Source organism: Fundulus heteroclitus, chromosome 23, assembly GCF_011125445.2.
Source record: "Fundulus heteroclitus isolate FHET01 chromosome 23, MU-UCD_Fhet_4.1, whole genome shotgun sequence".
In the NCBI taxonomy this organism is placed as follows: Eukaryota; Metazoa; Chordata; class Actinopteri; order Cyprinodontiformes; family Fundulidae; genus Fundulus; species Fundulus heteroclitus.
In genome coordinates this window covers 2,277,867-2,295,018 of record NC_046383.1, presented here as the reverse complement: position 1 = coordinate 2,295,018, position 17,152 = coordinate 2,277,867, and the positions used below count along the sequence as shown (strand labels likewise).

Here is a 17,152-nt window from a genome sequence, read left to right as displayed (position 1 = left end):
TGCTGATGTTAATCCAGGTAAACACGTGGGATGATGCATTAAAGTCTTGAAATCATATAAAAGGGACTTTATCAATGAGTAGCTAATGATGCATGACTAACTTTCCACATATTTCATTGCGTGTAGAGCGTTGGGGTTTGCAGCAACTGTGCAGAACAGATGAGGGTGAGTGGGATGTAACAGACAAGAGATGCTTGTTTATTCAGCGAACGCTTGACAGCCCCTGGAAGCTGCTTATCTATTCCCCGGAGTGTCTGAGCACGTGTGCGTTTACGCAAAACTACCTGTATCTAAATTAATTCTGATAACCTGAAAATGCACATTATCTCACAAACCGAGTACAACCCTCGCACGTTTGAAAATAATTCTTTATATCTTTTTCATGGGACAACGCTGAACTTTGACACAGTGTAAAGCAGTCGGTGCTCAGCTTGAAGGCTCCACTCAGATAAGGCCTAAGGAGCTGAGTGCACACGCTCGCCGTCACATCCAGAGGTTGTCGTTTGAAAACAGCTGCATGAGTGCTGCCAGCATTGCTGCAGAGGTTGAAAGGATGGGAGGGTCAGTCGTTCTGTGTTCAGACCATACGCCACATACTGCATTAGATCGGTCTGCATGGCTCTTGTACCAGAAGGAAGTCTCTTCTGAAGATGATGCACGAAAAAGCCCGCAAGTAGTGTGTTGAAAAATGTATTGTGGCCTACTGAAGCAGAGCAAGATCCCCTCCCTTCTGAAACTGGATCTCAGAGCAGTAATCCACCATGATAATGATCTCAAACACACACACAAGATGTCCACTGCCTTGCTAGAGAACCTGACGCTCTAGTGAACTCCATGCCCAACAGAGTAAAGGCAGTGCTACAGAATAATGGAGACCACACAAAATAAAATTTGGACATTTTCACCTAAGGGGTGTATTCACATTTGTTGCCAGCAGTAGACATTGATTGCTGAGTTAAGGCTGGTTTAGAATTGACGCATTTACATTCAACATGGAAATGAGACCCGTGGACACAATGTCGGCAGCATTTATGCTCCGTGCGGCTTTGCATGCGAAGCAGCACTATTCTCCTAGACTCTAGCGGGCAGCGTTGTGCTCCTACACCAAGTGTGCTACACCCCACTAGACGTAAAATGTCCCTTTCTTCCAATAGTGACGGCAATTACTGTCCAGGATCATCATAAAGATGTCTATATTTACGAAGCTCCATCAGCAGGAGTGCTTGCGCGGAGTGCTTGCGCGGAGCGGAAACCTTTGGCTGCATGGGGGGGAATGGGGCCAAAATGACACAATATGACCATGCCGACCTAGCAGACGCGTGAAACTTAAACCAACCTTAATTTTAAGGTGACAGCAAATTTACAGTTATACAAGCTGTAGAGTGACTATTTTACATTGCATCAAAGTGTCATAATTTCTCTTAAATAAATTTGGTATTACACATATAATAGAAGTTATCCAGTTCTTGCAGCTCAAACTTATTTTATTGTAGTCAGATAAAGTCCAACTACTATGCAAAAAAAAAAGAAAAAAAAGAAAAAAAAAAGTACAGCCTAGCTGCGTCCGTAGGATATAGGAGGAAAAGTAGCGGCCTGGTAATGTAAATCTAATATCTCATCATCAGTAGGTGTGACTACCTTTAGAATAGTACAAAAATGTGTGTTAATACAATGCCAAGGAGCAAAGAGCAGACTTTAGAGAAGCAACTGATTCTGCCAAGGACCATGGGGATGGTTACGAGGCAATTTCCCGAATTAAAATCATTCTTTGTAAAGTGAGGAATAATTTTCTCAAGTGGAAAATACTTAAAATATCTGTTAATCTACCTTGGAGCGAACATCCCAGTAAAATCACCTCGAGGTCAAAGAGAAACAGAAAAATCCAAAGAGTTAAATGTAAAGTTGATCACAGGACAATTGGAAAAACATGGAACAATTTTGGTCTTTTTAGAAATGTCATCAGGAAAAAAAAAGCCTTTCTTCATATTAAAGAACATGGCAGCCTGAGATAGGATTGGAAAGTTTCATATAAACTAACTTCAATACTTCTGGTACAATCACCTTTGGACAGACGAGAATAAAGTACAGCACAGTATCATGTTATGCAATAAAAAAAAAAACATTGCACATCAGCACAGATTTATAGCAACTGTAAGCATGGCAGTGGAAGTGTGATGATCTGGGCTTATTTTGCAGCCACAGGACAGGAAAGACTTGCATTAATTTAGCCAACCATGAACCCCTCTCTATATTTAAACCTTACAGAGTCCAAAGGGAGGTCTTTGGGCAGACAGTTCCAAGTTTGACCAGAATTGAGCCATGACATTCTCAAACCCTGCAGCAAATCTATAACCGATTGACAAAAAAAAGAACCAAAAAGACAGGGAATCAATGGCCCAGCCAAGGTCCAAGCCTCAAGCTGCGCTGGTAGGACCATAAGAGGGCTGTGCATGCCTCAATGAGCTTAAACCACATTGTAAAAAAGATGAACGATGTGAGAAAATCATTCAGAAAACACTTACTCCAAGTTATTGCAGCTTCATGCGGTTTTTACCAGGCACTGAATCACGGGGGTCCTTTGCTTTTCACTCTTGGCTTTTCCAATTAAGCCGATGACACGTTGAATCTATGGTTTGTGGTTTTACATTTGGGGTAAGGTTTAAATACATTTTAGAACCTGTTAAAAACCTTGTGTTTTATGTCCTGACATGTAAAACTAAAGAACTGATTAGAGGGTGGACTTTCTTTTTTTTTTTTTTTTATCATCACACGTAAACAGAAAACCAGCAGAAGATCAAGCAGTTCTGTTGGCACAGAGAGAAGTTAGTGGCTTTGCATGTGTTTCGGTGGCGGACCAACCTAAAACGACACGTGAAACATGATTCAGCACGATTCAGCACGATTCGGTTTCTCTCGGCTCTGCTTGGTCATGGTTAAAACCTGCTGAGCTCCAGCATCAGTTTTATGACAGTGTTTTTTTTCTTCCCCCTTTTTCCTGGCGTCACATCGGCATGAACGTTCTTTCTTTTACATCCACAGAAGGTAGCAATCCATTCGGGGATGTGAAAGTGGGAAAACTGATACTGAGACACTCATAGTGAAGCTAAAGATTTATGGACTTTCAGAAAAGGGCTTAAGTAACTTTATTTGGAAAGAATAAATCATTCGGGAATGGCTTTGGCAAAGTGTGGAGTTAGAAAACAGCTTTTAGCGTGAACTTTTGTGCCAAAGCATCAAACACCACCTGCTGGGTAGAGTGCACGCTAACTAGTGCCAAAAGTACTAACAAAGCACCTAAATAGCAAACAAATGTTACTGTTATAATTCAAAGAAGAAACATTCAAGAATTAAAAGCCACAAACGACAGATTGTAGTTGTGTGGCTTGTACGCCAAACCAACTCTGCTGAAGAGCTCTGTACATCCATGAAAGCAGTAACATAAAATATGCCGTGTTAGATAATAAGGACCAGGTTGGGAGGTCTGTATTTGGAGCCGAATGTAGAGGAGGAACTCTAGAGCTTTACATCTGGTTCTAATTTGGCCAAGGGAAAACACTGATAAACGCTGGGGAAACACATAATGAACTCTGCCGGAGGAGGAGATTTTTTTTTCTCTCTCCATCACATGTCAAATATGTTAAAACCAGATGCTGACTCCTGCTGATTCAGTCCACAAAGTACCAGGGATTTTACTCACCGGACCGCAGACACCGTGATGTCAGTAACAACGCGAGGAGTCACAATGAATCAAAAATAAAAACTACCCGTCACCCCAGAGCCATTAAATAAATCCTTGGATCTTTCTCAAACCTTCTTTAAGCAGAAGAGAAAAGAACCCAGCCGTCTCTTTCAATTTTCCATAACCACAGGAAGTCCATCTACTTGATTATCGTCTGAAAAAAATAAATAAAGGTTCATGTTACTATTTACATTTCTGGCTTCCCGACACCAAACGTGCTATTCTATGGTCGCCTCTGACCGAGTGCCCGAATTGGGATCGCACAAGAACTGTACGACAGCAAAACGTAGGAGAATCAGCTGTGTTAAAAGTTAAAAAGTGGAAAATTCAACTGCATCTGCAGCTATAACCAGAGCAGAGCCCCTCGATCAATAATTTTACCGGAGATAAAATGAACCCCACCTTCCCTGTCAGATGTGGGTCAGATTCCTTACAGTAAACTGTCCTGAAGTCTGGCTTGCGGATCGATAATGTGTTGGGGATGTTGTTTCCCAGCCGAGACGCGGCCTGCCCCTCAGCGTCGTCGTCTCAGATGATTTGGGTCTTATTGCTTCCAGGAGCTTGGCCTTGTCAACAGGTTAGTACAACTGCAGGGCCAGTCTCCCAGCTGGCCCGTCTAAAAAAGCCCAGCTGCTTGGCCCACAGGACTTGAATGCGGTATCCATATGGCTCAGTGGATGTAATAACTTAGCTTGTTTTACTGGTTTGATAAATTTGAGCTTATCCTAAAACAAAGTTATAACAGCAACAGCTCTAATTTATCATACCAGGATTAGAAATGTGCCTCCAAGGGGTTGAAGGTATACAGAATTTAGAAAGCAAGACAGTTTCCAGCAAAAACTACAAGACTGCCCCATTAATACAATTCAACCTCTTTTACTCTTAAAAAGCTGGAACAAGCATGCCTTGTTTGGGGGGGATGGTGAAAAGTTGAGATTTTAGGTTGATAGCTTAACCTAAAGTCTAAAAGATATAGATCTATGATCTCGTAAGATTTGAAAATTGACATTGTGGATCGAAAACTGCCAGAAGTCTCAGGTCTGAAGTAGAACAGATGTCCCCCGATCCATCCAATAATGCAAATGCTACAGTCCCGTCTAGACTGATGTTACTTTTGAAGTTATAGCTTACAGCCAATAAGCTGTTGCACACTTACATGATACAATATACACATAATCAAGTTCATAGTTGTATATAAGCATGTTTTGCTTGGATCAAAAGATGCATTGGTTAAATTTGCCAGATGACTTAAATTTTAAACATATAGTTCAGGTGGAGCCAGTTACAGAAGCCCGCTGGCAGTGGACTGCCTGTCTTCAGGCAGGGCAGGAGATGTTCACATCTCGGCCTTCAAACTGCAGATATATCACCCAAGGCAAAGCCAGCGGTTGAACCGTAAAAGAGGTTAGGTCAGACTTTTTGTGAAGTTATTGTTGGTTCTGTGAAGTTTTGTTTTTGTACCTGCAGTAGAAAGATCCCATATCATTGTGACCTTGCTGGAAAAGCAAGTAGATAGAACCTAACCAGCGAAGCAGACATACGTTGCATCAGTTTGTCTCCATTATGTCCATTTTTGTAAATTAGATGGTATCTTTTGACGTTGGGATAGACAGAATGTCCAGCAGATTTTATATTTTAATGTATTTTACTGGTATCGGTATCGGGCCTGATACCAGCGTCTTGTACTTGTAAAAGCAAGTACTCTGAACCGATACTAAGTGTCCCCCTGGGCTGGGCTCTGCTGCAACTCAAAGGCTAGAAACCACTCTATACCAGGTAGTGGTGCTAATACACCAGGAGGTTGTTTGCTGAGGCTCTAAAAAAAAAAAGAAAGGAGAGAAAATAATTGAATTCATCGCAGTGGATGGTCAGCCGTTTTCAGTGCTTAATTATATTGTTAAGTTATTTGTGATTGATAAGTACCAATTTATTAAATACTCAATATCGGTACTTGGAATCGGCAAGTATCTAAACTAAAGTACTCGTACTTGCACTCGATCTGGGAAAAAAAAATGGTTTCGGGACACCCCTAGTAGTTTGTCCAATTATTAGATGGACAATAATATTAGGAGGAAATTGTTTTGTTGTATTGTGTTGTTTGATAATAATAATAATAGGGTTGGCGAGAACTTTGTGTAGTCACACATGGCACTCAGCAGGGGAGCAACACCAACCTTTACCAGGAACAGGAAGGTTAAATTTATTTATTATCTCAGGCTATCATAATTATTAACCGTTTAAAGTAGAAAGGTTTGTTGAATCTGTATAATCTGACCCAATCTGTATAATATGATTGAACTTGATTTTGTAAAGTGCCTTGAGATGACATGTTTCATGATTTGGCGCTATATAAATAAAATTGAATTGAATTGAATTGAATTTTGTCGTCACCAAGAGATTTTGTCTCTATGTTGACGTTTCAGATTATTTAACAATAACGTGAACTAATTCCGTCCTGAAATCCGTTACCTTCCTCCTCCTGTCTCAGCATATACTTCAGATCTACAACCTGAAAAGACGAGATATTTAGTATCGGCACTAAAGGATAACTCTTATACTTATGATGTGGGTGCAGATTGTAGCTGTGTAACTCACAGTGCCTTTGTGATTTAAACATATCAGATTGCACCAAACCTGCAACAAAAGCAGCGCTGAACGTAAAGAGAAAGCAAATATCTAAATTCCCATATCAGAATACAAAACCGACAAAACGGGGAGAATCCGTGCCTCTTTAAAATTAAGTACAACCTCTAGGTACCATTATGACGGATCCTTGGATGCACACCACAATAACCTCTAGTATAACAACATAAATCAAACAGCGAGCATAATCTTGGCTCCCGCCTGTGGCCTGAAACTTATTTCTCACCGAACCCCAAACACTTCCCGAACACAAATACAGAACAACTTTCTAATATACACAGCCATGCTCTGTGCATCTGTAGAAACAAAACTGTCATCATTGTTGATGTGCACTGGGTTTTGTCAGGCTGCAGTGTTGACGTTTCTGCCAAGAGCGGTCCGTTTATCCAGCTGTCTGGATAAATCTACCTGGCTGAAGGCAGGAAAAGACTCAGCTGTGGGGGAAAAAAAAAAAATATGAGTGAAATGTAGACTAACTGTGGATCAAGCAGACGCAAACTTGAATGGAGCATTAAAACCGTCAGAGACCCAACAGACCTTTACCGAATGTGCCTAAAACTGACACAGCCCTCAAACCTAAAGCTGGAGTCCTTTTTATTAAATAAAAAAAAAAAAAAAAAAATACATCACAAGTTAAGGATAAAGGAAGTGAAAGTGAATCCTTCCCTGTAGTTAAAAGGTGACAGAAAAGAAAAAAGATGATGTACTGTCATGATAGGGAATCAATAGCTAATCTACTTGGATTACTTCAAAGCCAAAGGTGCTTTGGGAAAATATACAGCCTGACAGGCTAGAGTAAGACTTTGTGACACTGTTTGAATGAGCTGAAAGCTTTGTGTTCTTTAAAACTAAAAAAAAAAAAAAAAGAGTTCATGATAAAACTTGGCTGGTTGTTTAAAGGCGTCTGGCCTGTTTTTAGTACAAAACTTAAGTTTATAAAAGACAACCTGACAGTTAAGGTTTTGCTCTCAAAGCCAACTTTGAGAGACTTCGCCCTTCAACGTCGCAGACTGTGAAAACAGAAGAGCGAGAACACGTCTTCCCACTTTCACATTTCTCCCGTGGCTCACAAGAAAAAAAAGCTTTTCTTGGCCTTGGTGATTTCGAGGAGTGTGGAAACGGACATGGGACACACGGAAAAGCAGTACCTTTATGAAATTCATTTATCAATATTAGGCCCGCGTTTCATCTGAGGAACAGAAACCTTTTCAATTATCTTAAAAGAAACCTCGAAGCATTAAAACCCTTCTTTGTTGTTTGTCACAGTTAGTAGTATATATAGTATAATAGATGAACTGATTAAACTCATCTCTGAGGGGAGAAGATAAACAGCATGGCTTCTTATGTGAATACGAGTTAATGTGAGGGATGAAACCGCTACAACGATGAGAGGAAAATGGGAAGAAAAAGGAATCCTGAATGAAAAAGGAAAGATTATTTGTCATTTTTAACACTAATACTTCCCACTTCCTCTCCATGTCCCATCTGAACCCTTACCACCTAATGTGTCATACCGCCTCATTTAGTTACGAGTCTGGATAAACACCAGAGATAAGATCCACTGGTAAATCGTAGATGGTGTGTTGGTGAGACTGCACCTTCTTAAAAAAGAAATCTTATTTTGTAATCAGATAAAAGTATTCCTATGTGCATCCTATGGTTAACCTCAAAAGAGATGAACGGCGGGCGTCGTGTTGAGGACGCTGCAATAAGCAGCTTTCAGCTTGTGAATAGCACTCGTGTTGACATCAAAGTTGAGACGCAAGCTGTGAGGCTCAGCGTTTTTGGTTAACATTGATGTAGACACATTCAGTGCTAAATTACAGACCGACGCTTCAATGCTTATCTGGGTTAGATGAGCATTGAGAACTGCAAGAAAAAAAGAAAAGGAAAAGAAAAGCATGAAAGCCTTATTTGAGCCAAAGCCCTCTGTTCATTGTGAATAAAAGGCAAAGGCTTTTAAACAAAATGACAAAGTCGGCCTTCTATCACCTGAAGAACATTTCCAGGATTAAAGGACTAATGTCTCAGCAGGATCTGGAAAAACTAATCCATGCGTTTATATTTAGAATTGATCACTGCAGTGGTGTTTTCACAGTTCCGCCTAAAAAGTGGATCAGACAACTGCAGCTGATCCAGAACGCTGCTGCCCGCGTCCTCACTAAGACTAAGAAAGTAGAGCACATCACCCCAGTTCTAAAGTCCTTACACTGGCTCCCTGTATCTCAGAGAATAGACTTTAAAAAGTTTATGTTAGTCTATAAATCCCTGAATGGCTTAGCACCTAAATACATCACAGACTTGTTATCAGTGTATCAACCCTCCAGACCACTAAGGTCTTCTGGCTCCAGCCTTCTCTGCATACCTAGAACCAGACATAGAGAAGCAGCATTTACTTTCTATACTCCACTTATCTGGAACAAACTTCCAGAAGACTGTAAAAAGTGCTGAAACTCTGAGTTCCTTTAAATCAAGGTAAAAAAAAAAAGCTATTTGTTTAGAATTGCCTTTGAAAGTTGATGTTTTAGTTTGTAACTAGTTCTAATTCTCTTACATCTTAACCTGCTGCTACTATTCCACTGCAATGTCCTTTTTCTCTGTAATGTTTTCTTTTCATTGTTCTGTTCGTGTACAGCACTTTGAATTGTCTCGTTACTGAAATGTGATATTCAAATAAGGTTGCCTTGCCTACAAAAAAAGATGATTAATATGGTCCCCTATTGTTGTAAATCCAATATCGCACATATTATATAGCGAGGTGCACTGTTACAAATATATTTTTACACTGTTGTCTCAGAGTGGTGTATTCCTTCAGCCTTATTCATTAATTTGTATGCCTCATTTGGTTGTTTTCTCTCTTTTGTTTATGTTTTGAAAGGCTTACTACAAATTTTATTCTCATAGCACACGTATAAAAGAGAGGTTCAAGATACAGTCTCCTGTGTGTTGAACTGACGGAGCTATAGTAAATAGTAGGGTAATAGGAAACTGCATGTTATGCAACAACCCAATAAGCTGGCAGGGTTAAAATACACCAAGAGGAGCGTAGACCGAATTCATTTCAAATCACATAATTAAAAAAAAAGCCAAACTAAAACATATCTCTCATCAATGATATGTGAAGTGAGGCATGAAAAAGGTCCAATGAGTGGAAAAACACCTGCGCGGGTTCGCCCAGCCTTTGAGCTCCTCTCTCCAGCATCGAGGCTTTTAAACTGGCTTTTTTTCCTTCCCATCACATATTTTAACAAGAGACTAAAACCATCTGGTTAAATCAGCTAGGTCGTTTTAGAAAACCTGTCTCTGGACTTGATTAAGTGTAAAAGCTGTTTCATTAACCCTCCTCGCAGCAGATATTTTAACTTAACAAACACAGGTGCAGCTCTATATCGCTGCTAATTACGCCGCTCCATTTAAGTTTGCCAGTTTGGCGGCCCTGACGCCGCATCACTGGCACTGGCCTCCATTAGTGCTTCTAGCTACAGCTTTTCCTGCTAGGAACTTAAACGGCTGCTGTAAAAGGTCTCACACAGCTGCGGACAGAGTAAAAAAAAAAAACAAGAATGTCAGCGGCGCTTCGTCAGCCTCTATCAAAACACGTTTCATCTGTAACGTTGACCCCCAGGTAAGATGTGTTTATGTCGAGGCTCCAATCTCAAGATTTTCTCCTTTAAAAAGGGACTTTTCGACCTCTGGTGTTTATCATTGTTTGTTTTCCAACAGATTTGAGCACCGAAGCGACAGGTAGCCGTTTCAAGCTGGATCCTTTTTTACCCTTTTAAGCAACATATACGATTTGGAGCCAGCGTTGCTCCAGGAGAGGAATACGATCAGCATTAGTGGATGAAGAATTTTAAAGGCTAAGATAAGCCCGAAAACCCACTTACATTATAGACAAATTTAGGAGCTTTTTCCGCTTCTACGAAACAAGGCTCCCCTTTTGGTTGAAAGGCTTTTATCTGCCGCGTTTCAAATATATCATGCTTACATTTATGTGAATGAGAGCATGAAAGTATGTTACCCTCACCCTTTATTGAGGAATGCGTTTGGGAGAGCGTCCATCTCCAGTGCGCACGCAGACACTCGCGTGAATCTGCACACGGAGGCACACCAGCCTGGCGCGTTTCAAATATGAAAGTGCATTTCAGCTAAGAAGTGGGAATGATTTATAAAAAGCTTTAGGGAAAGGCTTCTACTGAGGAGAGAGAGAAAAAGACGCAGCAGAATAACTCTTCAGAGACGGAGAGTGGGAGGGTGCAGCTGAACCTAATGTTATAGATAGCAGTGCAATCGGTTTGACTGGATATTGTGCGGGTAAGATAAGAATATGGTGGCTCAACCCTCCCAGTGGAAGATTTATTGACAAACGCGTGAAATATTTTAGCGGCTGCATCGGAGCGGCTTCAGACCGTTGGATGAAACAACAGCGTGTTTATTACGGGGGTGATAAGCTCCGGAATCACGATTGAAATGTTGCAAATCATTTAGTTTTAAACGTGTATTAATTTCCAGCATCCATGAATCATAGCCTCCACCTCCAACAATATATAGCAAAATAAACCTTGTGTGATGCTTTTTCATGTCTAATCTCAGGTACAACACTCTCTTTAGGTGAGGAGAATAACATTTTTTATAAAATCCCTGTTAAAAAACAAAAAACATTGGGGCTATTTTGGATGTACTAAATCTTGGATATTGGTGTGCAATGGAAAAGTCTTGGTTATCTACAGTAACAATTCATTTTTTTTATGTTTAATGTGCTAAAATCAAACCTTAAGCCTTTTACTGAAAAGGTTAAAGAAGGAGAGCAAATGTTAAAAGATCCCAGCTGATTTGCAGTAATTGAGGACCAAGTTGCTAAATATTTCAATATGTGATCTTTAAAAGAAATGCTAATTCAAACATTCAACAAATGACCTATATGTTTAAATGCATTAAGTGTGTGATTAATTAATTAAATAACAATGATTGATAAATAAATTATGTTAGAATTCTTTATCGACATTTATATGAATATTTTACAAGTATATAATTATTTAAATATTTAATTTTATTTAATAATTTCATAGCTGTGCTTTGCCACCCATGGTTTTATTTATCGGTTATACCAAACAGAGTCAGTGGGTGGAGCTAATTGTGCAGGTTAGCCAATCAGATTTTTGGGTCTCTTTGCCGAGCTGCAGCAAAAGGGGAGCTATGACGTCGATAAAATTCAATATGTATCATTTTAGCACATTATGAAATCATGTGTAAGAATTTGTACTTACTGCTTTATTAAACTTTTGTTAAAACCATTAATTACAAATATTTACAACGTAATTATTTATTTATTATGGCCCTTCAGAACTCAATGTGAGCCGATTCTTCCTGACATTTTCTCACATGTTGCTCTTTTGGACATTATCACCACTTATTGACCTGACAGAAATATTTCACCATTCATAGTTAATTAATTTTACAGCCTGACATTTTCCATTACCGATATATAAATACAAATTTTGTGATTTGACGTGTTTTTTTTTTTTTTCTTTATCTCATTTCTTGGGATTTAGTGATCTTGAGCTTGTTTGGATGCGATTAACTTTAACGTCTTATTGTCTCAAGATAAGGAAATATTTGGACAGTTTTGTTACCTTATGTAACAAGATATAAATGTCAGTTTCTCAGAAATGTACTCTTGACAAAATGAGATGAAGTTTACAGTCTCATTATGTTGAGAAAAACATGTTAAGCAAATATTTTTGCTCATGATAAATTCTTTGCCCTTTTATTATAGATGATTAGACACTGAGTTTTGTTTAATCAATTTTAACATTAGTCGATAAGTCAAAGCTGGACTTCAATCCACAGATCGATGGTGCACATTATCCCCGAGTTTCATGATAGCTAGATCAATCAATCAATCAATCAATCAATCAATCAATCATTCACTCAATTGAACAAAAGTCAATTAATTCATAAACCCAAACTCTTACAGTGCTTACTACACACAAGTGAAAATGGAGCAGTAAGAAGAAAAATCTTGTATAAGCCTTCTAGATAATCAACTCTAGACTCTGAGGGAAAAGAACAGGTATATAAATTGAACGCAGCAGGACGGCGGTCACAACCGCTCTACAAACGGCTCCATCTTTTGGAGTGATTTAGAATATAAAGTCAGAGTTTTATATCGTGGAAAACAGAACAAGAGGAGTCAGGAAAGAGAAATGATTTTTCTACGGTCAATACATTGTTTTAACACCTATCCAGATTTCTATACTTTTACTAGGGAAAGGTAGATTCCTCAGAATCTCTTTGTTCCCATCTGAATGGAGACATTTTGTTCAAACAAGAAGAAATCCCATTTTATTTTTTTCTAAGGATGCGCTTTTTAACATACTGAAAAGGTTTTTAGAGAAGGTACCCAGAAAAAAAGTAAATTACCAATGGTGATACAATCTATGACAAGCAAATAAAACAAGTTTTGTTCCCCTCTATTAGCTCTATGTGGTTATACATGTAAATAGCTTCTTCTTTTTCCCTGACGCGAGCTCGACTGATTCACGTCAGCCTCCGTCAGTCAGAGCTTGCCTGCATGTGCCAGCACATAACTGATTACCAGCTTGCAATTCCTTGTTGATGACTCAGCTCATCCCGGTTATTCCGGCATACTCATTTTATACGAGCAGCTCAGACACACGAGAGAGAGCACGCTTTCTCTGCTTTTTTTTTTTTAATGCAACACTACATGAGACTCCAGCGAACAAAGCAAAGACGACGCTGCACACTGAGAAACATCCCACTTCTCATGTTTTAAACACCTGCTTCAGTTAATATGAAAACCCAACTTTTCTATTCGTTGCACAACTTAAGATTAAAAACAAGTAATAATTGCTTGGGTCATATTCTGTTTAGCAAATCAATTAAGGGCTATTCTTTGTCTTTAAACTAAAAATAAGAATGAATACAGAGGAGCTTCTATTTAGGTAATTATTGTATTTATCAAATGATTTTCAACCCCTAGTAGCTAAAGTTACATTACAGTGTTACTCCACTTTTTAAACTCATTACTAATCCGTTTATTAGTTCATAATTCTTTTATATTTCCTACAGATGTATAGTCAGAGTAGTCTAAAACCAAACAAAGCTCACATGTGGGTCAAACTGAACAGAATTATTGATATTAAGTTTTGACCTGGAATGGGTTGTACCTGGAATAAGTGGCTGTCCAGTCATTCCTATAGGAGGCATCCCCATATTATTCATCGCTGCTGCCCAGGGGTTGGGGTCTGACATAGGCATCGTCATCGAGTTGGAGTCCATTGTCATGTTACAGATCCCTTCTGCAAAGCAAAAAAACAGAAAAACGCAATTATTGTGGGAAAACATATTTACCTCCATTGAAAGAGGCTTTAGGCTACTGCACAAAATTCTGTCATATAAATCAAGCTGGCGATCGGATCTCAGCAGGGTCTGTATATCAGCATAAAAATAGGAGCCAGAAAATCCTGAAAGCTTAAACACATTGGTGACCTTTGACATGTCCCAATTTTACTCAATTTTCAAGCATTACTACAAATCAACCTTTACTGCCTTGGTCCTTTTACCAAACATATGGGGATGGGGAAAAGAAGTGTTTTGTATAAGGCTAAAGATTTCACTTTCTACAATGCAATAAGAAAATCTTGGCCTCTGTCACACTTTCAAATTACACAGATTAATAATTGCACATGTCACATTTTATCGTGTCTTTTGGAAGAGGAAACAATGAGCCAAAAGACAGAAAAGAGTTCATAAAAACTTGGTAAATGCTACTTTAAAACTACTACTGATGTCTTTCCATCCTGGCATTGGGCTAACACAGATCTGTAAACGACCCAAACTCCTGCTGACATTGGCGAGCTGGATACGTTGATATGAGGCCAAAACATTTGTCAAAAAACTAAAATACTGGCATCAAGGTACAGCAGGGTTGTAAAAAGATCATGCTCCAAAACCATTAAAGCACCTAAATAATGCAGCTCTGAAGAAAGCAGCTAATTGCAAGCTGGTTGTTTGCAAGAAAAGCAAAACTTCTGAATTCAGTTTCAAATGTTGGTAATATATTTTTTTTAATGATTAAAAAAATAATTGAGCATGTTTTAGATATTTCTGCTAAAGTGCATTTACCAAAATTAATAATAAATAAATGTAATAGATGAAATCACTGCGACTGTATTAACCAATATGCTTTATTGCTCTTCGCAGCAGTAGGAATAATTACTGCTTAATGCTTTTCTGTTTTAAAAGAAGTAATTAGATTCAAGATTTCTTTTTTTTTTTTGCCAATACCAAAAATTTGGTGAAAATCTCGCTGGCTCGGCCTTAATTAGAGGACGAACAGTTGGTGATCTAGCAATCAGCTACCAACTAAAGTCTTAATAGTAAAGTTGGAACAATTTACAAAGTTAAAACTTCTAGGAAAGTTTAAGAGAGGTTAGCAGCAAACCGTGTAAAAGTGACTTTCCAGAACTTAATCATTAGTGAGACCCTGAAGTAACAGCGCAGCGTTTTCAAGTCAGTTTCTGGTCAACAATTGTTCCTTTGTTTGTTCTCTGAGGGGAGAGGAGGCTGCCGTTAGTCTGCAGTCAGTCTCTGAACACTGATTTCAACAGTACTGTCACGGAGAATCTATTTATCTTAGTGCAGTTGTTTGTTTTGTAGCTTCAGCTGGACTGGCCTTTCGACACTTCCTGTCTCAGTGACCGGCACCGAGAGCCCACTGCAAATGATACAGCATCACAGCGGAAAAGCCGAAACTCATTTTTAGAATGTCCATTGGTAGAGTAAGGGTTGACAAATGGGATTAGATTAGCAATATCAACATAAAAAAAAAAAAAAATGAACACCAGCGCCTCCTCTGCTCTGGTTTTCTTAGCAGGCCACAGAAAAATAAGGTCTAAAACAAGATTATTATGGTGCTAAGCATAAGTCCTGACTCTATCAGGCCCTTTTCAGACAGTCTGTTACTAAAATGTTGATAAATCTTCTGTTCAGCCGAACATTATGTACACGTCTTGCCAAACCAACAGCCCCTGAGTTTCTGCATTCGACCGCTGCATAATAAAGCAAATGCATTCAGGAGTGCACAATAAAAACCCCGCAAGAAGGTCAACGTGTACACATATGTCAACCGGCAGCTCATTCTTCCCGTCTGCAGTCTATTCCGCAGCTCTAAATGCTCTTTAATTCTCTCGTCTGCTCGACCTCTTTCTCTCTGACAGACCTGTAAATTGCTGTGACTGCCGGCCAAGCCCAGCTGCCCTCTTCCACAATGCCAAAGCAAGCACGACCGTTAATAATGAGGAGAGCCGCACTCAGCACACACTTTACGCCGCAGAGGGTCTCCTGCAGAGCACGCTCTGGAGCCAACAGGTAGAAATGTATGCGCTTCCGTCTAAAGCCCAGCCAACATATTGGTATTCTTGGTGTTGAGACACAGCTGGCAATGTGTAATAATGCCGTGTGCCTCTTTGCCTTCCTCTCTGAGTCACTAATTGCAGAGCTGTCTGCTGTCACTGCCACAGAGAGGCCTGATAAAAACCAAGCGTGCCCGTGTGTCGCTCTGATAATGCTGCCGACGAGGACTTCACAGCCTTGTTAACGAACACAACCCTATTAACTGGGGACACTTTTCCAGGAGTTAGAATGGAGGAGGAGAAGAGCAGTGGGGAGCTATTTTATAGCAGTTTTATTACAGTTTACAGTACATTAAGCAGTCTCTCTAGAGGGCTGATGAGTACACTCATTCCGAGCTGGATGTTGGACAGGCAATGTCCTCTGTTGGAAAGAGTCTTTTAGTTTTTACAGTTTTGGATGGATGATGAACAGAAGTATGCTTAATGGATGGATGAACAAAAAAAAAAATGGATTGATGGATAGATGAAGGGAAAACTGGAAAATGGATGGATAGATGATTAAGAGATAACTGGATATTGGTCAAAAGACTGATGGCTAAATAAAATGTAGATGGCTAGATGATAGACAAATCCCTGAAAAAAGAACAAATAGGTGGATGGATAGACGGATGGATGGATAAACAAATAGATCAATGGTATATGACAAATGGACGGATAAATGGTTGGATGGATATTGGACAGAAAGGGTACATGGATGAATGGATGGAAGAATGGACAAAGATGATGGATGGATACATGGAATCCTGTTTTTTTATTAAATTTTTTTTATATTTTATTTTATCTTGATTATTGTTCTTCTATTAACATTTTTACCTCCATGCATTTGTGATATTTACATTAAATATGCCGCTAAATACGTTACATATTCTATAAAACCTTTGAACCAGACTGGAATGAGCTAGACACAAATGATCATTTCTAGCATTGTTTGGCTTTTTCTCATCATTTTCCTAAAAGCCAGCGAGACGATGATCAAAACAATAAATGCTGCAAAACACACTGCTTATCTGTACTCTAAATGCAGGTTAAAAAAAAATGTATTATTTTTTTTATCTAATAGGCTGTTAGTTAAAATGAGGAAGCAGAATCCATTTTAGTTCCTCCGCAGAGGACAGGGCACATATTGATTGTGCGGCTCAAATTAAAGTCCCACGCATTTAATCGATTCGGTCCGAAATGTTCGAGTGCGCTCAGAGTGGAGGTCAAGTTATCTCCACTATGCTAGCCTCTTGACCCTGCTGGCGAAAAGTCTCCGTTCAAGTCATTCGCCCCACGATTCATCCGTCTGTACCGCCGCCACACATTCGTTTAGTTCTCTCAATTTCTACACCAA

General features: G+C 39.3%; 1 protein-coding gene across 2 annotated transcripts in view; it reads right to left on the bottom strand.

The window, feature by feature from the left end:
- enox2 (ecto-NOX disulfide-thiol exchanger 2) overlaps positions 1 to 17,152 on the bottom strand; it is a gene marked incomplete at its 5' end in the record, with an annotated part of 205,629 nt that overhangs the window by 85,560 nt on the left and 102,917 nt on the right. For both annotated transcript variants that reach the window (XM_036126918.1, XM_036126920.1), the window contains 1 exon segment: positions 13,573 to 13,704. In XM_036126918.1, the coding sequence (XP_035982811.1) occupies positions 13,573 to 13,704 (132 nt within the window).